Raw genomic sequence first — 21,737 nt, 5'->3', positions numbered from 1 at the left:
GAGCTGGGGCAGTTCTCTGCTGTTCATTGGCAGGTTTTTCTTTATCTCTCCCACAGCCAATCCTCCCTCCAGGAGATCTCTTATGTCCATGGACCATTAATTATTAATTATCTTCTGTTCATGGCCAGTGAGTGTCCCTGCATGGCTGAGAAAATTCCATCATCCATGGGGAGATGCTCTGCCCAGGGGAGGAGCCAAACATTCCTACCTGGATACAATCTGACCTGGGCACAGCACAGCAGCCTTTGCCCCCTGCATTCCCAGAGGAGCAGCTTTCTTCCCCACTGCATTCCCAGAGGAGCAGCTTTCTTCCCCCTGCATTCCCAGAGGAGCAGCTTTCTTCCCCCTGCATTCCCAGAGGAGCAGCTTTCTTCCCCACTGCATTCCCAGAGGAGCAGCTTTCTTCCCCCTGCATTCCCAGGGGAGCAGCTTCCTTCCCCCTGCATTCCCAGAGGAGCCCAGGCCCATCTCCTCCAGCCCTGGAGCTCCAGAGGAAAACTCCCCCCTTGTGCAGGATCCTGCTCCAGCAGAAGCACAGCTGGCACTGCAGGAGGGCTGAGCCACCCTGGGATGGGGCTGAGCCACCTCCCTGACCCACAGGGGGACAGGGCCTGTTCTGACTCGGTTGGGGTTTTTTTTTGTTTGTTTGTACTATTGCATTTTTATTTTTAGTGTCCCTAGTAAAGAACTGTTATTCCTATTCCCATATCTTTGCCTGAGAGCTCCTTAATTTCAAAATTAAAATAATTCAGAGGGAGGGGGTTTGTATTTTCCATTTCAGGGGAGGCTCCTGCTTTCCTTAGCAGACACCTGGCTTTTCAAGCCAGGACATTGTGTTTACAGCTGCACTGAAGATCCGCCGGGATGCGGGCACGGAGCCAGGCTCCCTGCTGCTCCCGGCCTCCCGTGGGAAGCAGCAGCCCGGTTCCACTCTGATTTCAACCAGCAGGAGACTTGCAGTGGATTTATTTGAATATGGGCCCCCCAAAGGCATCCTCAGTTCATAAGGAGGATGGATATTAGCAGGCACATTGAATACAGATGAGGAGGAAATCTCATTAAGTCAAGGACGGTTGACACTTTTCCAGATCATCAGCCAAATGTAGATGTAGGGAGATGTTGGAATATTTCCACTATCAGCAGGCAGTTTAAAATGTGGCTATTTCCTGCCTCCATTGCTGGTTCATTCTTGCCTGTCACTGAAGTTTTGATGGGCAGCCACAGGACCCATCACCCCTGTGCCTGAAGGAAGCCAAGAGCCACAGGAACAAATGTATCAAACCTCAGTTTTGTCCAAAAAGCTTTTCACCTTTTTACAGAGGACAAGGAGGAAGCTTTGAATATAGAATATGAAAGTGTTTGGAGACTCAAAAGTCCTGAATGCTACTGAGTAAATCAATTTTTATTTCTACATGCCGTGCTAATGCCCCATCCACCTCAAGCTGAGCACAGCAGAGAGACTTTTGAGGGAATAAAATAGGACTGAATTGCCCCAAAATCTTCTATAAAAGTTTCATTTTCTGTACTTTTTGAATGGGAAATAGTAAAAGAAATCTCTTTCTGCATGTTTTAATTAGGTTCTTATTAACACCATTTTTCTCCATGGAAAAAAAAAGAAATAACGCATCAAACCAAATGAATAGCTTAATCATTTTTTCATGGAATCATTAAGCTTGGAAAAGACCTCCAAGATCTGAGCCCAACTTTTGATCAAACACCCCCATATCAATTAAAACATGGTGCTAACAGAAAGTTACTTCATTCTGTCTGAAAATACTTCATGGGTAATTCTTAACATTTCATTTTTAATTTCTGGTTTGGAGGCAAAAGGCTGGCTGTTTTTTCGTGGTTTTTTTTGGAGGGGGTCTTGGGAGGGGGGTTGGTTTGTTTATTTTTTGGTGTACTTTTAAAAAAAATTAATGTTTTATAACCATGTTGGTCAGACACGCAGACTGACAGGGAATGATCCCTGAGCGGAGTGACATCTCAGCAATCTTGGTTTTTTTTTGGTGGGGGGTGGGTTGGTTTGGTTTGTTTATTTTTTGATGCATTTTAAAAATAATTGTAATGGCTTATGACCATATTGGTCAGATATGCAGACTGATGGGGAATGATCCCCGAGCAGAGTCATCTCAGTAATCTGCAGGTCTAGAAGAAGTACATACCTTGAGGATGTCTTCATTTGGTCTCTTCTGTTCAACTCTGCAGACCAAAGCTATGGGTGCAAGCGCAACCTGATTCATGTCAAGACACTTAAAGTACTTTGCTCACTTAGTGCCCTTTCAACAGCACAATCCCATTAAAAACAGCGACAAAACAACCACACGTTGCTGCACTATTTGTGTTTTGGAACAATCTGAGTTGAGCACGGTGCAGAAACGTTTGCGTTAGCAATGCCCACAGCCAGGGGAATCATGAGGAGCTCCCACCCTGCCCGAGCACTCCGAGCTCTGCTGCTGCCAGAGCACAGCTGGTACCTCCAGTTGGTGCTGAACAACGTGCTGGCACCAATTTGGGATGCTCTGCTCTGTGTTGCCTTGGCCAGGACACACACAAGTGGCCAGGGCACACACAAGGAACCACTTAGCGAGGCGGCTGCAGAGCTGTTGCGTTAAAAACACCAACTGTGGTGCTCAATCATTTATGCTCTGCATAAAACAAGCAATATCACTTCTCATGGAATCAGAGGATGCAACAAAGTAATACGAGCTGACAGCAAGCTTTTTTTTCCTCTAGAGAAAGACCTGGAATAACATTTTTCCTCCCATTTTTCCTATTATGGGAAAAGTTGTCAGTATTTTTCCACCCCAGTCCTTACGTAAGCAAAGAATTTCCATACGAGCTGCTCCCAAATGGACTAAAGATCCATTTCTAAGGAGGAAGTAAAGTAACGTCAACGCATTTCTTCTGATCCAAAAAATATTGAAGCTGAACCAAAGCCTCCTGGTGTGAGATGGACCAAATGCTCAGAGTCCTGTGTGAGTTTGGTTCAGAACACTCAGGGCTTGTACCCTTCTGCCTCTTTGCCCCATGGTAACAAAAAAAGATTAGTGAACCCCAATTTTTGTCCAAAAATGTGACCCCTGAGTTCCTTTTTCCCAAGGCACAAGAACACATTACTCAGAGGATGGCACTGACATGATTATCACACTTTGAGAAAACCACAGCAAAAGGTGATGGAAGCAGACATCACAAATAAAGGCAGAAGACCCTTTTATTTCGCATAGACAAAATGCAAAGAGTGTCTCATTAAATTAATATTAAAAAAAAAAACCCAAATCAATCTCCTCACTCCACTGACATCACTCATCCTAATTAACAACAAAAAAAAAGAACAATCAAGGACCCATTTTCTAATTAAAAAAAAAAAGTGCAAACATGACAAAAGACTTTTTGCTTTTCCAAATCAATGTTCCTGTTGAATTCACAAAGAGGGTGATTTTTTTTTTTTGTGATTTTTTTTCCCTTTTAAATCTTGTCTGATGGAACTTCCAGTTAAAATGTTTTTGTTAAGTCTCCATGCACTTCGTAGAAAATCAGTAAAAACACAAACGCTTGTGAAGATCAGAAAACTGGACTCTTTTACCCAAAAATTCAGATGTCCAGTCAGATGAAGCTCACACTCAGACAGAAAAAAAGCAAGAGAGTCTTTGCACTGTCTGTCGTTCATATTATTTTTTTTTTTTTGTCAAATATTTTGGCAATCTTCTTCTTTAATTATAAATATTGGAATTCAATAAAAAAAAGGTAGCTTTCATTGGACTTTTTATTTTTGTTTGTTTTGTTTTTCAGTGTAAATATTTACAGCCACTGTCCAGCCACGCTCTTTTCGTTATACCAGGGTGTAAGATTTTGCGTAGGGATTGTTTCCTTTCAAGTGGCCCCGTGAGTCCAGCAGGGATTCTTGGGAGCTGCTCATTTTTGCTTGAGCCTGTCCTAGCTCAGCTCCTTCTCGCTGAGGTAACGTTGCCACAGCACCAGGTTGCCATGACTGGACGTCTCTCGTGGAGGATGTCTCCATGGGGATCGGCTCCAGCACGGTGGGACGCTTCAAGGTTCGGCTTTTCTGTGGCTCCAAGCAGGCTTGCCCCAAACCCAGGTCTCTGCTCGTGCCCTGCACGCCACGGTTCAATAAAAAGTCCATCCTAAGGTAGGGTGGCAAATGCATGAGATCACCTGGGGAGGCAAAAGGGAGAAGTGAGTCTTTATTTCGGGTCGCGCGATGCGTGGCGCTCACCTGGCGGGAACGACTCGAGCTGGTTTGGCCGCCAAAGGGGAGGAGGATCTGTGATCAGAATTTATGATTGATAGATTATTTGTCAGCTATTTACTGTGCTATGATCTTACAGAATTGTGCAACAAATTCCTTTTGGGCAGATCCACAAGAATTCACTCTAAATATTTGTTTTCACAATGGAGTGAGAAGCGAAGTGCTCTTTACATGAACTGACAGCATGGAGATAAAATGAGCTTTTTCTGAACTTCTCAAAAAAGCTCTTGATTTTCCTTTGTCAAAAACTTGGAAAATGTGGAGGGTCAGTAAATTTCCAATTTTTATTTTCCATTTTAAATGGAAACCTTTACCATTCCAATTAACAAGCCCCAGTCTTGAGTAGAATGACTAAACTATTTTAAATGGATGCAAGAATATTAAGGCTATAGTCTTCAAGAGATTTCTAAATAAAACAGAAACATTCTTGTCCTCATATAACAAAAATTAACTGTAAACCACCATAACTGTTCTTAATTCACTAATAATTTTTTACCACTGTGACCACCAAGATGCTGCTGATTTTGTGGTAACAAAATGCACTGGGACTGGCACCTGAGCTATTGCATCAACTTTCTGCTTTGTATTGACAAGAAAACATCTTATTCATTATTTCCTCGACTCCTGGGCCTGTTAGGCATTCATGATGTTCCTTCAAGGAAATGAGAGGCAATCAGGCACATAATGACATTCCCTTCTAAAAATATTTGATGGTGTAACTTCACCTATGTATGAAAAAAAAGCACAGTAACAGGAGCGTTCAGAACAGTATTTTCCTTTCTTTACAGATCTCTGCAGGTATGAAGCTGTTTTTTTTTTTTTTTTTATGGTTGATATCAAACCCAGAGTCTCATCTGCAGATGGGATGCATCCTGAATGTTTAAAGTAGGAGACTCTTGGCACCACACCACCTGTGTAGCTCTCCATAATCTATTTACAGCAGGAGAAATTAAGGCTGACCTGTGCCAGTGGCATAAACAACAGACCAGGAAAGCAGTTTTTCATAATAAAACAATGTATAACAATTTTGTTCTTTCTAGCCCAGCTAAAAGCTGTCCAATGACCTAAAATAAAACAGGTCCTCTGCTTTCCCACGTAAGTGAAGGCACTGCAAGTCTTAGCTAAAAGACCAACAGCATCTGTCTATCTGTAATTCCAGGTCACAGACAGAGAATTGCTGAGGAGTTGCATTTGGCCAGAATCTGTGTTTATTTCTATAGAAATTCCTCAGGCACAGTCTAACACCATATGTTTTTTTCTGGATGCATCTCCAGCACAGGCTCACAGCACGTGGTGTTTTACCCCCGTGGAGTAAGATGGGAGTATCTCAAGATGAGCCTGACACACACCGTGGAGTTGGAGGGAGAGGGGGAGGCTTGTCATGATCATCACACTGATTGCCTCTTGAGAAAGGAGTGGTGTTAACTTTAATTGGTTTTACTCCTTGGTTTGCCTGATTCTCCTACAGTACCTTTCATGCCAAGCACAATTCAAGCATGTCAGACCTGTTTCAGCTGAGACAGCAGCGTTGCTGCTGCTGCTGCTGCTGGGGTGAAGGACAGCAGGACATGGACATGGGAGCAGGGAGGCTCCAACTCACTGCACTTCTCCCCAGCCTTTGAGCCAAGCTGCCCATGGGCACATCCGTGCTGCCCAACACCTGCCCTGTCCCCTTGGCACCCAGACCCTCTGGTCACATCAGTTCTTCTGTAGTCCAGGTCCTTCCAAAATGCACTTGTGCGGTTGGTTTGCTCCAAAGAGCATTCCCCACGAGGGGAGGAGACAGCCAGGATGGGAAGTTCTTGTGTCACTTGCTCCCTGTGGCTGTGCCTTGTGCAGCACTGTGACATCCTGGGGAATGATGTTCTGTTCCTGCCCCACTGCTCCCCACTGGGAGAGAGGTAGGAGTGTAGGAGTGATGCTCTCCACATCTGTCTCTGCCTCTGTCTAATGGAGGAGCTGGGCTTGGCTGCCTCAGCTGTGGGGGTTTCACTGTCAGGGCCAGCAAAATGCACCTCGGAGATGGCAACAGCAGGTGTGAGAGCTTTGGGACTAATTCTAATGCCAAAGTGATGACCTCACTCTTGCCAGGAATGTTTAGAGACTGCTGGGGTCAGAAAGGGGGGTTTTTCTACCACTCCCATGCTCCATTGGCATCCCTCAGCCCCAGCAGAAGAGGAAAAATGTTCTTTGTTGAACCCAGTCCTGGAGCAGCTCTGCTGTGGAGATAGGAGGGGAGAGCTGGGGTTGTTCAGCCTGGAGAAGACAGGGATCCAGAGAGACCTCAGAGCCCCTCCAGTGCCTAAAGGGGCTCCAAGACAGCTGGAGAGGCACCTGGGACAAGGGCATGGAGTGATAGGATAAGGAATAATGGCTTTAAACTAAAAGAGAGTAGGGTTAGATGGGTTATTGGGAATTAGGAATTGTTCCCTGTGAGGGTGGGCAGGCCCTGGCACAGGTGCCCAGAGCAGCTGTGGATCCCTGGCAGTGCCCCAGGCCAGGTTGGATTTGGGGCTTGGAGCAGCTGGGACAGTGGAAGGTGTCCCTGCCATGGCAGGGGTTGGAACTGGATGATTTTTGCCCTCCCTTCCAACCCAAACCACCCCATGTTTCTATTTCCCACAGCAATTGTCTTCTCCCAGCGGTGTCTGTCATCCAGCACTGCCTGTGAGGGGCTGCCACTGCCTTGTTAACACCAGCCAGGACATTTTACACCCACTCCCTCTTTCTACTGCATTTTCTGCTTTTTTTTGGCTGGCTTTCCAGGAAGGAGCTGGTGTGGAGCAGCAGCTGGAGCGTGGCTCATTGGCAGCTCCCCGTGGGTGCCTCACGGTGCTGCTCCTGTGCCTTGGCACATTTGCTGCTTCTTGAGAGCCTCGGCTATCAGTGGACTACAAAAAAGATGAGCATTGAACCTTACAGAGATGGAGGCTGGTTTTCAAGCTGCTGTCTAGACATTTCTCAAGTGTATTTAGAAGCTCCGAGCTATGTAAAAAAGACCTTTATTTCCCCCCTCCTTAAATCTACATAAGAAAGCATAGTCAATAATCTGTGTAAACAATATGCAGTCATTTTACTGCAATTTTCTAAATGTCTGGGGGCAAAGTTCCAGCAGGATTTCAGTAATGAGAAACCACAGAGTGTAACTTGTTCTCCAAAGCTGGGTACTCAAAGCACAATCTCTGACATGGCTTGTGCAGAGCCCTCATTATTTGATGTGATGTACACATTTTCCCATCATAAAAAGCATCAGTGCTCCTTCTCATCTGCAAGGAGCATCTCTCCCTGCAACTGCTTGTAAAACAGGGCACATTATTAAAATCACTGGCAAAGAAAAATTTTGAGAATGGAACTTTTTCTTCTGTGCTATGGTGGAAGCGGTCTCGCAGGATGGGGAAAAAAAAAAAGTCTTTGATTTAGAAGAACTAATGGGTTTCTGACTTGAAAACACAATCTATGAAATGCAACCACAGGGGTTCACCTTTGCCATTCCCACATCAATTCTGAAGGTATTTGTGAGAAGAAAAAAAGGCTTCTTGCTTTTTCTCTGGAGCTGCCTGGAAGACTTTGGTCCTTGTCCTCTGGACACAACAGTATAGGAATTTTTTTGGTTTCTTGCTATTCAGCTGAATGATGTTTTTTTGGGCAAACACCATGAAGTTTCAGGATGGTTCATTGCCTTTGATGCTCTAATTACCTCTTTTCAGCTATGTTTGTGCCTTATTAGTAATGAAAGCAAACCTTTCAAGTGCATGAGCACTGTAAATGAGCATGTTTAATAATTCATGCATTTTGGCTTAATTAGTACAAAAGACATTCTAAAACTACAGTTTTCTGATGCATTTTTAAAAGTGGGGTTTGGGCTGGATGATCTTCAGAGGTCCCTTCCCACCCTGAACTTTCAGTGATTCTGCAATTTTTTAAGAAAGGAGAATTTGCTGTATAAGAACCTTGAGTTTGTACACAAATAATAAGTAACAAGTCAAATCTGAATGCTGCAATTTAAGCCAAAACTACCTCAGTCTTTTTTTTTTTTTCTTAATGGCCAACCCGCTAATGAATTATTTAGTATAGTACATTTAAAGAATGTTTGTTCAAATAAATATTTGTAAACAAATCCTAAAAATCACTGACTGTGATATTTGCAATAAGCAACACATTCTACCAAAAAGGGAGTATTTTCTGAGTTAATGTGACACTGAATAAAAAGAATTTATCCTTATTTCAGTACAACTAAGCTGATATAAAACACTTTGCAATAAAAACAACAGACATTTTTAGCCATATTCCGGAGGTCAGCTTCAGGTGTGGGAAGGGCTGCGATGAATTTAACAGGGAAAAACATCACTGCTGAATTTTTCTTGGATTTTATTCAAAATAGCTGTCTGTCTGCAGAACTAAACCAAGCTCAGAAGCACTCCTTTCTCCCAAAAGATTTACCTCATTCCTCTTCCAAATGCCAGAGAGCTTGCATGGTGTTTTTCTTTTTGCTTTCATCTACTCCAGAAAAAAAATCTAAGGATTTGTGCTATTTTCAATTCAAGGATCATCACAGACTGCTCAAAAAGATGCTCTTACTAGGATTTTACATGAGAGGTCTATGCATTTTCTCATGAATCAGAACTTCCACTAAAGCAAAAGCAATTTGTCTTCACAGCACTCCAACAGAGATACCATCAGTGAGGGTGATGGCCTGAGGGTTTTCAAGTTTTGGTTGCCATGTGGAGGAAATTCTGTGCTATTTGAGAGGTTATCTCAGAAAGTTTTGAGGAGCAGGGCTGGTGACCATGACGGGGGGTTTTATCTAACAAAGGTAAGGATGAGACTGCTCGAATAGGGCACTCACACATCCTGCTTCAAGAGGTGAGTGGGCAGAAAAAAAGCTCTCAGATTTCTCTGGGGTGATTCCATGGGATCAGAAACCATGCCAGGGCTGAGTCCCTACAGCCCTGTTAGCTCAGGGGAGGTGCTGATGTAATTATGTTGATTTAGGAGCAAATTATGACCTTGTGAAGTGCTGGGGGTATACAGATGCTGTGCAGATGGAGTCCCACTCTGTGGGGCATCTCTTGGCTCCTGCTGACTTTGGAAGGGGAAGCACTGATGGGATGTTGTGTTTTCCTTTGAAAGGAAGCAAAGGAGACAGAGCTGCTGACGTAGTTCCAAGCTCAGGTTTATGCTGATTAAAAAATTAGAGTTGGTTTTTCCAGCTCACTAGCACAGTAAATAAATCAGTGAAGCCTTTGCTGCTACTCACAGGCTGTTTTTCAGGACAAAGACTGCCTATAAGGGAAAAGCTGCATTAGAAACAAGGAAAGAGTGGAGGGTTTACAAGGACAAGGTGAGAGGTTTGCTAAAAAAAAAAAAGAGTATAAGTGATGCTCACAAGCCTTTGTCACATCCAGAACTGACACACCATTAAAAACTTAGCAGGCAAAGCTTTCTTGGACAGCAGCAGCTTGGTCTGAAGCCAGGCTGATAGCAGCAGTAACATTTCTCACAATTGCTGCTGTCAGTGGTGGAAACCTGCTGGTGCTCCCTCCCCGTCCATCTCGCGTCCGCACTGCGCCGAAACCATCCCCTCACCTGCAGGGCTCTGCAGCACCAGCCAGGAGCACACTTCATGAGCAATAAAGCCAATTATTTGCTTAGCTTGGTCCTGGGTCCTGCTCGGCCAAGAAGGGGAGGAGGGGAAGAGGATCAGTCCTTGCTTGGCTGATACAGGCGCCAGGATCTGCTCAGTGTGGAGCTGCCTTCCCAATTCCGTGGCTAATTGTTATTTTCTTGCAGCAAAATGCCACGAGTAGAGAGTAAAAATTTCTGGAGAGTGCTTTGAATGCCAGGGTTCCACTGTCTAGAGCCAGTGTTGATCAGTAATGGAAATGGAGATGGAATTTCCATGTGAAAATGACTGGCCATATGAGTGGGAATCTCAGCTCACTTTCTGTCAACACGAGCACACCATTTATCAGCACATTCAGGAGCTCACAGGCTCCTGCTGAGGCCACTTTTTCAAGACAAAAACTGGATTTAATAATCCTCTGAGGTGATCCAGAATAAATGGCAGAAGGTCTGAGAACAGCCAAGCAGCAGAAGGGGAAAGGAAGGAAGGAGGAAAAGGGCACAGCCTCCTCATTAGTGAAAAAGCTGCTGTGAGAGCAGGCACATGTTCTTCCCTTCTCCAGAGCAGCTTCAACTTCTTCTCAGGTGCCCAGGAAAAATGATTAAAGTGCTTTGAAAGTGACTGAATGCAGGACTCATTTCAGCTGCCAACGTGCCCTTTCTGGCTCTCTGGCCCACAGCATCACATCCTCTTGTCCTTCTTTCTGTGTTTCAGCAGGCAGAAAACCACCCCACCCTTATGCTGTTTACATTTTTCACCTAAATAGGTGAAAAACTGTTAGAGAGATAGTCAGGCTTCCTATTTTTTAGCTGGAGAAATCAGAATTCCCTGTCACCCCTGCAGGGCTGTGCCTTATAACTTTCTCCACAAAACTGCACCCTCATGGATGGTTTGGAGATCCATAACACCTAGCTAAATGTTTCATGTTGCAGTCTGCTAGAACTGGCATTTTCATAAAAATACTCAAAATACCAGTTGTGATTCACAGAGCAAAATAAAAAACAACAGTTGCTGTTGACTACAATTGTTGGAGTTATATCTTAAGGAACACCAGGCTATCAGGAAATCTGTAGTTCAAGATCCAAATTTGCTGCTGCTATAAGTCACTGGCTCTATTGATTTCAGCAAGACTTTAAATTGATTTCTACTTACTGGAGATTAGGTTTAAGTGACTGAAAATGAGGATTCCAACTAATGTGGATTTTTTTTCTCTTTTTTAAAAGGTGATTCATTTTGTTATTTAGATTTAAGCCTTCTGATTCCAAGAAAAAACCTTTGATCAAGATGTCTTAAAGCAAAAGCATGACTGCTGTAGCTGAACTGAGATCATCCATCTGAACTCCATTGACACAACATTCTGTGCAGCTGCATTAGAGGATGGCAGGAGCCTTGATTATCACATTGTTACCTCTTCCTGGAAGATCTAATGGAACAGGAATTGAAGCACGTTTTTGGTTTGCATTTCTCTAAGCAGAACTTGGGTTTCTAACAAAGTGCTGCACTTTCAAAAGACCTGCCAGATGCTTTGTCCTTCCCAGCAGTAACTTTAAGGAGAATTGATGGATTTTTAAGGGCTTCTCTGACACTGAGCTGAGTAAGGAAGGAAAAGTTGCTTAACTCCAGGGATCAGATGGATTCAGACCCTATGGATAAACCACGTGGATGCCCAGCCTCACAGGGCTGGTGCACCTGCACAGCTGATCCCTTCCTGCTTGGATTGAATGAGGCGTCTAAGTTACAAAAACATGTCAAAGGGGCCTCACCATGTCAATCAATACCCACTCCAGGACTAAAGTCAGCAAATCTGTCAATAAATAATGAAATGGTGACAGAAAAGGTAAGGCCAGGAGCGCTCCCTTTCCGTCTGCGCCTTGGCACGCAAGCGGCTTCATGCATTTTTAAGGATGCTCTGAGACAGCACTCTCCTGCCCAGTGGCTGGGAAAACTTGGAAAACCATGCTGAAAACCTCAGTGAGGTGCCCCTGGTTAGCAAGGCTGGACTTTTAAAACTCATTTGCTGGTCCTGGGTGCAGTGAATTATGTGCAGTGAATGTTCAATTATGTATCACTTCAGCTGGGGGTTAACTCGATCGTGGCTCCATGGAAACAGGTTTATTCCTGAGATGTGTTGGGAGCCTGGATTCAGCACAGAAGCTGGAGAGGTGAGGAGTTTTCAGAGCTCACTGGAATCAGCAGGAGCTGCTCTGTTGACCTCTCCAGGTGTGAGGAATGGATTTGTAACAGTAAAGGACTCTCAAAACCTGACTGAAAACTCACACAGCCTTGAACATCTGTATGCAAACTCTGAGATAAGGTGTGCTGATTTAGGAAGGCCATGGAATAGAGATGCCATGGTTGAGAGAGAAAAACAAGTTTCAAATTATGGCCTTGCAAAAAGACCAGATATATATTGGAGAATCAAAACTGTGAAAGATCCATTGTAGGAAGACCATGTGGGGTAAAATAATAGGTGACCTATTATTTATAAGGTCCTAGTAACAGGACCTTAAAGCAGGCCTGGATCTGTTCTTGTCTGGATGGAAACCCCTGCTGCTGGCTACTGACAGCAAAAATCACACACACTGTGTCCCAGCACTGTAAAGGTGATATTATTTGGCATTTTCAAAATAATTAGGTGGTGTTAGAAGTATTAGCAGCACTGTGTGGCAAAAGCTAATAGGCTGAAAAACATTTCTAAGGAATTGTAACCAGAAAATAAATTGGCTTCTGATAGAATGGTGTTGAGCTTTACATCTCTTGCGTCTCACCCTTCTACAAGACTGATAAAGGAATAAAATCTTTTAAAATGCCTCTCAGTTGCCCCGTCTCTGTAGAGCTGGGATTTTCCAACATCCAGGCTCTGAGCCATTCCTGATGAATTCAGAGATAAACCTGACCATGCCACAACAACAGGAGAGCAAAAATGCTGCTCACAGGGCAGGGCAGGTCTGGCTACAGCAGGGGAACCAATATCAGCACTGCCCTGCTCTCTGCTGAGTTAGGGGGGAATTTCTGTGACTCAGTCTCCCCAGTTCCATTAGTCTGAATCCCCTGAGTGGTGCTGATGAGATGCAGCATTGCATTTTTGTTTATTAATCCCCTGGGACCAGGGGTTCTCACAGCTCTCACATTTAAATTAGGGATGCTGAATATTTCATGCTGAAATCCATCTGCAGGGCTGTGCTTTAAAGCACATACAGCTCCTCCATGGATGGCACAGACCATCACTACGCTCAGCTTAGGACTGTTAAAAACTAAAGGTTTTTTCTCTAGTGACATGATTTCCTGCTTTAATTTCCAAGAAGAGCACAAGCATGACCTTTCTTGCAGGTAAGATTTGGTTTCCATTCTCAGCCAGCTCTCCTGTAGAGCTCAGGTTACACTCAGGTCCTCTTGGCACTGGGGAATAACAGAGCCTGACTTAATTAAACCAGGAATGCCTGTAAATATCAGCAAGGACCTTAAAGCAGGGCTGGATCTGTTCTTGTCTGGATGGAAACTCCTGCTGCTGGCTACCTTGGGCTGGCTGACAGCAAAAATCACATACACAGTGTCCCAACACTGTGAAGGTGAAATTATTTGGCATGTTCAAAATTAAAAATTTAGGTTTTGTAGAAGTGAAGTTCAAGTTAGGGACACAACAGAAGTGTTCTAAAATATCTGTTGTGTTAATTGATGTAGACAATTGGTTTGACTTGGAACTTTTGCTGGTAGTTGGAACAACTGAATATTGAAGTTACTAGTGTAAGAACATGAAAGTAGCTGAAAATTTACTGATAAATGTAATCCTTGCTTTAAGGATTAAAGTTCTTCAGTAACTACTGCTCAATCAAATGTGTCTAAAGCTACAGACAACATGGGCAGTCTAAGACCTGCAGCCTTTATATGTACTTATAGATATATATATGTCTTTCTGTGTGTGTGTGTGTGTGTATGTATATATATGGACCACAAAGCAAATAATCCACTTTAGAAAACCAAAATTAAATTAAAATTTAAAAATGCCTCATTTTAATAAGAAAGATCTTGTTGCTAATCAAAAGAGAGGAAATGGGCATTCTTAGGGGGAGGGAGGAGGTTTCCCTAAGGTACAAATTTTAGTCTGGAAGAAATGGCAAAAAAACCCCCAAGAGTATCCTGAACTAGCACAGTTTGGGATGCTGGTTTTTTTTTTCAAAGTTAGTGTTAATTTTCAAATCAAATTGAAGAATAAATTAGGAAGCAACAGGAAAAGGTAATTTTGCTGCTACACACTCCTCACAATGTCTTTGAGGAATTGGTACCACTTGTTTCTCTCCTCTAATTAAAAAATCTCTTCTTAACACCAATATCACTGATTCATTGGTGATAATTTAAAAAATAATTTAGATTACTTTAATCACAGACTCACAGGAGGGTTTGAGTTGGATGTTAAAGATCATTTAATTTCAAATTCTTCCACAATCCCAAATTGTTCTAAGCCCAGTCCAGCCTGGCTCGGAACGCATCCAGGGATGAGGCAGCCACAGCTTCTCTGGAAAACCTGGTCCAGTGCCACCAATGACTTGAATTTATGTTGCAGGCATCTTCTGTAGTGCCTAAAATGGAACTCCCATATCACAATTGCACAGAAACCTTGTAACTGAACTGTCCTATTTAAACTCAAGATTCACACCAATATAATTTTCCTTTATGAACCCAGAATATTTCAGCTTCTGATCTGAGCCTGTTTAAATTCATTTTTATTGTACTGGCAGGGTTAAAAATCTTTCAGTGTGAGCCTTCCTGTCTGCAAATCCACCAGAATAAAAACGAAAGCCAACGATATCAAGTATGTAGTCACGTCAAATTAAATGCAGAATTAAATGGTTTTCATCCCTGCAGAACATTCAGCTTTCCTCAGCTGAAGGAGAAAAAGCTCCTGATACTGCACAGAAATAAAACCTGAGACAAGATAAAGGCAATTTCCTCTCATCACTGATGTGCCATTTCTAGGATAAGCAGCAAATGGCACAGTCTATCTTTTGTGACATCCTCCTGCTTTTCCAACAGTGCAGAAGAAAATCAAGAGGTGTTCCATACACAAAAGGATTTAATATGGAAACATTAGAGATGCTCATCTAGGGGAGTAATTTCAGAATACACCACATAAGTATATATAAAAATTATTAGTCATGCTAAGAGTATTTACTACTGTTCAAAGTGTAGGCAAGAAGGTTTTTTTGCCCACTCTGTGCTTGTCCTTCTGTTTTTCCACCTGCTTATTTTGATTTCTCTCCTTATGTACTTCTCTCTAAACTGGATCTTGGTCTCCCACTGTAGAGTCAGGATGGTGATTTCTTTGTTCTGTATATACATTATATACAGTGTGTGTATATATATTAATATTTTTTCATATATATTCTACTGTATTTGAAACCAGACAGTGCAAATATAAAACCAGCACAGAAAACAACCCATATCTCAGCCTTTGTGTACTTTGCTTTGTGATTTCTGAACATCAACAACAGAAAGATACATAGATTCCTCTGCATCTTCAAGAAATTCAGTTTTGGATCTGGAAACCATGGGAATTAGTGGAATTATTCCCCATTTTTAGTCGGGATAATATAATAGGCATGGGGAAAGGAGGCTAAAGGTGGCTTAGGAGTCCCAGCCTTTGCTGAATCCCCCGTGGCTGAATTTGTATTGGATTCAGTGACGGCCATGGCTGGAGGAGCTCTGGCAGCATCTTTCCAGCAGAAATCAGTCCCTAAATCGACTCCAATCACTGTGTCAGAGGGAAGGAACTCCTTCCTTCACCCCTGAACTCACAGGGCAGTGCCAAGGAGTTCACGTCTCAGGTTACGGGGCTGGCACTGGAAAAATCCTGTGCCTTCCCTTGCTGCCTGGTTCTGATTTTTCTCATTATGCTAAGCAGCTTATTTTTAGCTGCAGTGACTGAATTCTGGAAAAGAAGATTTGTTTCTTGACTTGGGTGTTTAAAACAACATTTAGGCACTGCAGGTGATATCCAGACTGCATTTAAGGGACCCTTGTAAATCTTTTAAAAAATTACTTGCATTCTTTAGCTCAAGGCTTGTCTACATGTTAAGGCTTTGCTGTTCCATCATCAGGATTAGTCAAAACAGCGCGAAACTTCTAAATTGGGTCAAGAATGCTAATTAAGACATTTGAAAACTGAGAGAACCTGATCATTCAGCAAAGCTGGAGAGGTTAAATCAGTATTTTCTCCTGGTTAATATGCAGTAGGTTTAAGGGTTGGACTCGGGCTGCTGGACTGAGGTACCCAGCTGTAAAAACCCAAAAAGTGTCCAGATCTGGGTTGTGAGGGGTTGGTTGAGAGCAGGCCTGGCCTGGCCTTGGGCTGATGTCAAAAGGCAATGTCAAAGCTGGCCAAATCTCCTCTGGGACATGGGGGCCAAGGGGAAGGGATGGAAAATGGAGAGGAGAGAAAAGTTCTTGCCCACCAGCCAAAAACACAAGGACAGCAGGAGGAAAACGTTACCAGGGGAGCAGGAGCTGGGGGAAGGGGAGCCCCTGCTTTGTGCACATGGAAGGACCAGGAAAGCACTCAGGTTCCCTATGGAGAGTGGGGTGTCTCTGACGTCTTCATGGCTGTGAAATAAGTCCCTGGAAAATCTTTTTTTCAGAGTTTGCCTCTCCAAAAATGCCATATTTCCCCACTCACGATTTCTTTCCAAACTGGTTCCTTTCACCAGCTGAAAGTTTGTGGAGGAAGTTCTGAGATATAAAGTCTTGGGATGCTTTAAGTGGATTTCCAAATCTACTAGAGATCCCTGAGAGGCATTTCTTCTCTAGGATCACCTTTGGGATGCTTTAGTCCTTCAGGGGTTTTACATTCATGTGATCTCTCCCCACTTCTGAGGAGGTGGGATGGTCAAAAATGACCTTGAACTTGTTTTCTGACATCAGGTAGGGGAATTCCTGGTCCAAGCCAAACAAACTCTTAAAGGCAATGTCAAAAATAAGCAAAGGTTCTTTTTACTGCTGATTAGCAAGAGAAAAAAAAATATAATTGGGGGTTTGATTTTACAGCACCCCTGTGGGAAAGAAAGTTTCTGCAAATTGAAAGAAATGAAAATTTTCCAGATATTTCCCATTCCAGCCCTTGTCTGATATTATTCCTTCCAAGCATGAACTCCATTGCCAGGGGATACAAGTAAGTGGTCTGTCCACAAAAGAACCCCAGACATAAATAGTACTTGGGATGCAAAAATATCAAAATATTTCCCAGTTAATAGCAGTTCTTTTCTCCAGCACAATAATTTAGGAGTAAAGAGAAGAAAAAACCCAACAGGCTTCTTGGCTGAGGCTATTACTGAGATTTAAAATGATAATAATGGGAATCTATTTTTAATAAACTGCTCCAGCAATGTTTATTGCAGTGAAGAATAATTGTTATGATAACTCAATTTGTGATTATTATTCTTAAAACAGAAAAAAAGGAACATTATTATGAAACTCTTTGAACCTCTACAATTATATTCCATTTATCTACATTACAGGCTGTTTGATGGCACAGTGGGAGGTAGGAAGAGAGTGCATTTCTTTCCAATTTTTGTCTCTTTTTTGGAGGATGAGGGACTGACTCATTTGTCAACCTCACAGGTAAACTTGGGGTTGCAATTGCTGAAATTTATGAATATTTTTATGAAAAATTGCCTCAGTTTTGCTCTGCTTAAATGATTTCTTGAGGGCCTGATCTTACTAACTGAACTGGTAGTTAATGACAGCAGTGGGGAGGAGAACAATAATCCAAATCCCAAACTTCTGGGAGTTTTGATGCTGAGAAAGAGGCAATGAAAACAACGTGTTACCACCATTTTTACAACTTGAAGGATTTTAACACTGCACAGGAGCTGAGAAGATTCACTTTTGTAAAGGACGGGATTTATCCCACAGCTTTAAAATCCTGCTGTGCTGTTTTTACTGCTTCAATTTTCTCTTTTAAGGTGCCTCCTGGGACACATGACTGTTCTGATGGCTTCCTGAAAAATGTCACCACGTACAGGGAGTCACATTCAAGGTCTGGGCAGATGAGGTCTAATCTAATCTTATCTTTTTCTAAAGTCTTCCAGTGTTGTGAAGATTAAAACACAAGGAAGTGTGGGACATGCTTTCAAGACATCAAATGTTGGAATTAATTTAAAAAATCTACCATGTTCCATTTCCTGTAGGTAGGACTTTTGAAAACTCAGAGAAACTCCTGAAGTTTAGTGGTTTTTTGTTTTGTTTTGTTTTGTTGTTTTTTTTTAATTGAAGACTGCTTAAAAAAATGTTCTCCATATACTTGAGAAACTTCTGTCCTGGTGTGAGGACAATGATACAGAAAACATCTACAGCTGCTTGTACCATCAGCTAAAGTGTCCACCAGCACAGGAGAGCTGGTTGATATTCAAGGATCACCTTCTCCAAGCTCAGTGAGCAGAAACTCGGGCAAAAATTCTAGGAGGCCTCTATGGATGAACAAAAAGCTGCTGGCAAAACTCAGACACAGAGAGGGAGCACCCAAGAGGGTGGAAGCAGGCAAGAATAATCCAATGGGAATACAGAGACATTGTCCAAAGATTCAGAAATGTGGGTAGGAAAGCCCAAGCCCAGCTGAAGTTGAAACTTTTCAGGGATGTGAAAGACAACAGGAAAGGGAAAGGGGAAAAGGGAAAAGGGAAAAGGGAAAGGGAAAAGGGAAAAGGGAAAGGGAAAGGGAAAGGGAAAGGGAAAGGGAAAGGGAAAGGGAATGGGAAAGGGAAAGGGAAAGGAAAAGGAAAAGGAAAAGGAAAAGGAAAAGGAAAAGGAAAAGGAAGAAGGGGGGAAGGAAGGGAAGGGAAGGGAAGGGAAGGGAAGGGAAGGGAAGGGAAGGGAAGGGAAGGGAAGGGAAGGGAAGGGAAGGGAAGGGAAGGGAAGGGAAGGGAAGGGAAGGGAAGGGAAGGCTTCTGTAAGTTTATAGTGACAACAGGCAGGCCAGGGAAAATGTGGCCCCAGTGCTGAGTGGAACCTGGTGACACAGGACATGGAAAAGGCTGAGACCCTGAATGCCCCTTATTGGCCTCAGTCTTCAGTGGCCAGAGCAGCCTTCAGGAATCCCAGGTCCAAGACATTAATGGAACAGTTTGGAGCAAGAGACTCACCCCTGGTGGACAAGGATCAGGTGAGGGAATGATTAAGCAAGCTGGATATATGTAAATCCCTGGGCTTTGATGGAATGTGCCTAACAAATGCTGAGGGAACTGTCAGATGCCATTGAGGCCTCTGTCCATAGTCTTTGATTAATCATTGATTGGGAGAAGTGCCTGAAGACTGGAGAAAAGCAAATGCCACTCCTGTCTTCAAGAAGGACAAGAAGGAGGATGCAGGAACCAGGAAGCCTCTCAGCCTCATCTCCATCCCCAGCAATTCACCAGCAAACTCCATATTTACTTTCTTTGAGTTAATTTCCAGCTTTTTCCATTGGGTGGATTCATTTCCAAATGCCCCATTTATCAAAATAAGTTTTTCTCACAGTCTTTAGTCAGACTGCCTTATAATTGTTGGGAATTATTTTGAAAGACAAATAGTACTTATTGCAAACTCTCAAAACTTTACTGCACCCATAAGATGCAACAGGTAGCAGTTTGAAAAGGGAGGAAAGAAATTAGGTAGAGGAGGCTGAAGTGATTGAAAGTGGCATTTTCCCAGGAAGATTGAATTGACTGAGAATAAAAGCAAAGCACCAGGAAAACAGGTGAAAGTTCTCTTGAAAGAAAATATTTACTTCAAGGAAGAATAAAGGCGTGCTGAAGCAGCAAAGTGATTTATCTCAAATGTTCTCCTCTACTGAAACCAAATATCTGAAGTTTTTTATTTTTCGCCACGTCCTTAAATGGAGAATGACTTTGATTAATTCTATTTGAATTACAAATTACCTTTGGCAAATTTCTGAAGTGGTGGGTAAAAGAAGAAAGATGCCCAGTAAGTGTTTCTTCACTGACTTGAAAATTAAAATATTGGTCTGTCTGCTACTGGTGAAAGTTCTTTCTATCCATATGTTTTGTTTAAAACTCTTCATAAACTGACCTTTAATAATGCATTATTCAATATTTATGGGCCAGAATTCAAATTGCCCCACTGGATCACTCAATCTTTCAAGGTAATGAAGCTAATTATTAATTTTATAATATATTAAATTTCCTTGCTGCAAAGCAAAGTTAAAGCTAAGCAAGAAAGCTAAGGAAAAAAAAAAATAAAGCTATTAAAAATAGCAGAGCTAAACATGACTTCAAGTCTGTAAATCACTGGAGGGGCTCTAGGATTGTTCTATCCCTGGAAGATTTTTTACTGAAGCACAGGGACCAAATTTTGGTTCTATCTGCCCTCAAGAAAATCAGCTTTATATGGAATATATTAGAATATTTCCAAATACTAAATATGCAAAAGTAATGTATTTGGAACATGAAAGGAAAGAGGGCGAGATATTTGTTAAAGAAATGATAAAAAATATCTGTTGACTGCTTGGAAGGGAAAGAGTTCAGTTTTGCCTTAGCTGTGAATGCAGATGCTTCCCTTTAGCAGAGCAGGGACAAATATTTATCTTACTTCTTTGGAGTTAGAAATGAAAAATATTTCTATCTTTATCTATTTCTACAGCTCCTGGGTTTGAGGTTCTACCCTGTGACTATACAGAAATCAGCAATTTCTCCCAGTACTTTATTTCTTACTTATTTTCCCTCTTATCTATCTGTGTGACACACTAATTTCCTGCCTTGAGTATTATAACTGTCTACCTTTTGCTTGGGCTTTTTCTTCCCACATTTTTCTTTTAACTTTCTCCAGACAAATCCTTGATGCTTTCTGTTCAGTGTTCTTACTTTTAAATGACCCTTCCTCATCCCACTGTCTCCCTTCCATTCATCTGTCCTCACAAGCAGTGCTTGTTATGGTGAATATTGAAAAAAAGAACTCTCCAGAGATTATTCATTACTCTTTTTTACATAGATGAGCACCACTGATTGCTTTCTGTGGATCTGAGTAGCAGCACTCACATTGACAAAATTATGTACTAAAATAAAATAAAATAAAATAAAATATACAAAATAAAATAAAGATACAAAATAAAATAAAATAAAATAAAATAAAATAAAATAAAATAAATCATGTTTTCAGAAAGCAAACAAATATAATTATGTCTTTTTCCCATTTGAATCCTGCTCTGTTGTGGTCACATCCTGTATCCTGTAAAAAAACTGACAAATCTTCTCAGATTTTATAACCTGCTTGATGTCAGAGTACCACAAATAACCTGCTTGTGCTGTTGGGAACTCAAGTATCATTAGAAACACCATGTTTGTGGTCTGGAAATGTGATTGAACCCTAGAGTTGGATGTACCTCAAGTACCTTTGTGGGAAATTTAGGATTTCTGTATAACTGATTAATATGATTAACTAGAAGTTGTTTGTTGTTTATATTATATATATAGATCTGTAAAGATTTTATAAATTATTAAGTATACATTTTTTGATTGGTGGTTTTGTTTTGTTTATTTGTTTTTGTTTGTATTTTCTGGAGTATATGATTGGTTATAGTTTAAACATATAGTTTAAACTATAAAACTATATGTTTTATAGCTTTTTGTTATTTAATTTTTGTGGTCTTGGTATTTGGTTTCTTAGTCACTTCTTTTTCAATTTAGTACAATTTATGTTTCAGTAGCTTTGACAAATTCTTGAGGCTTTGGAAACAAACTTAGAAGCAGCCTGGCTGGTGCACATCTGGCTTAACCCTTGTAAATACATTGCAACATCCCTTCAAGCAGCAAGGAGCTGAAGTCTTAATTTTCTCCTTATTTTTCTGTTCCCTGCTGATTT

At 41.9% G+C, this 21,737-nt stretch overlaps 1 protein-coding gene across 1 annotated transcript in view; it reads right to left on the bottom strand.

The window, feature by feature from the left end:
* Positions 1-3,196: 3,196 nt before the first annotated feature.
* Positions 3,197-21,737, bottom strand: part of DSCAM (DS cell adhesion molecule) — a 446,056-nt gene continuing 427,515 nt past the window's right edge. The window contains exon 33 of the mRNA XM_021527473.4: positions 3,197-4,176. Coding sequence (XP_021383148.3) covers positions 3,833-4,176 — 344 coding nt within the window. The 3' untranslated portion in view covers positions 3,197-3,832. The remainder of the gene's footprint in view (positions 4,177-21,737) is intronic.

The sequence above is a fragment of the Lonchura striata genome, chromosome 1 (genome assembly GCF_050655825.1).
Source record: "Lonchura striata isolate lonStrDom1 chromosome 1, ASM5065582v1, whole genome shotgun sequence".
Lineage (NCBI taxonomy): Eukaryota > Metazoa > Chordata > Aves > Passeriformes > Estrildidae > Lonchura > Lonchura striata.
This window is presented reverse-complemented; position numbering and strand designations above follow the sequence as displayed.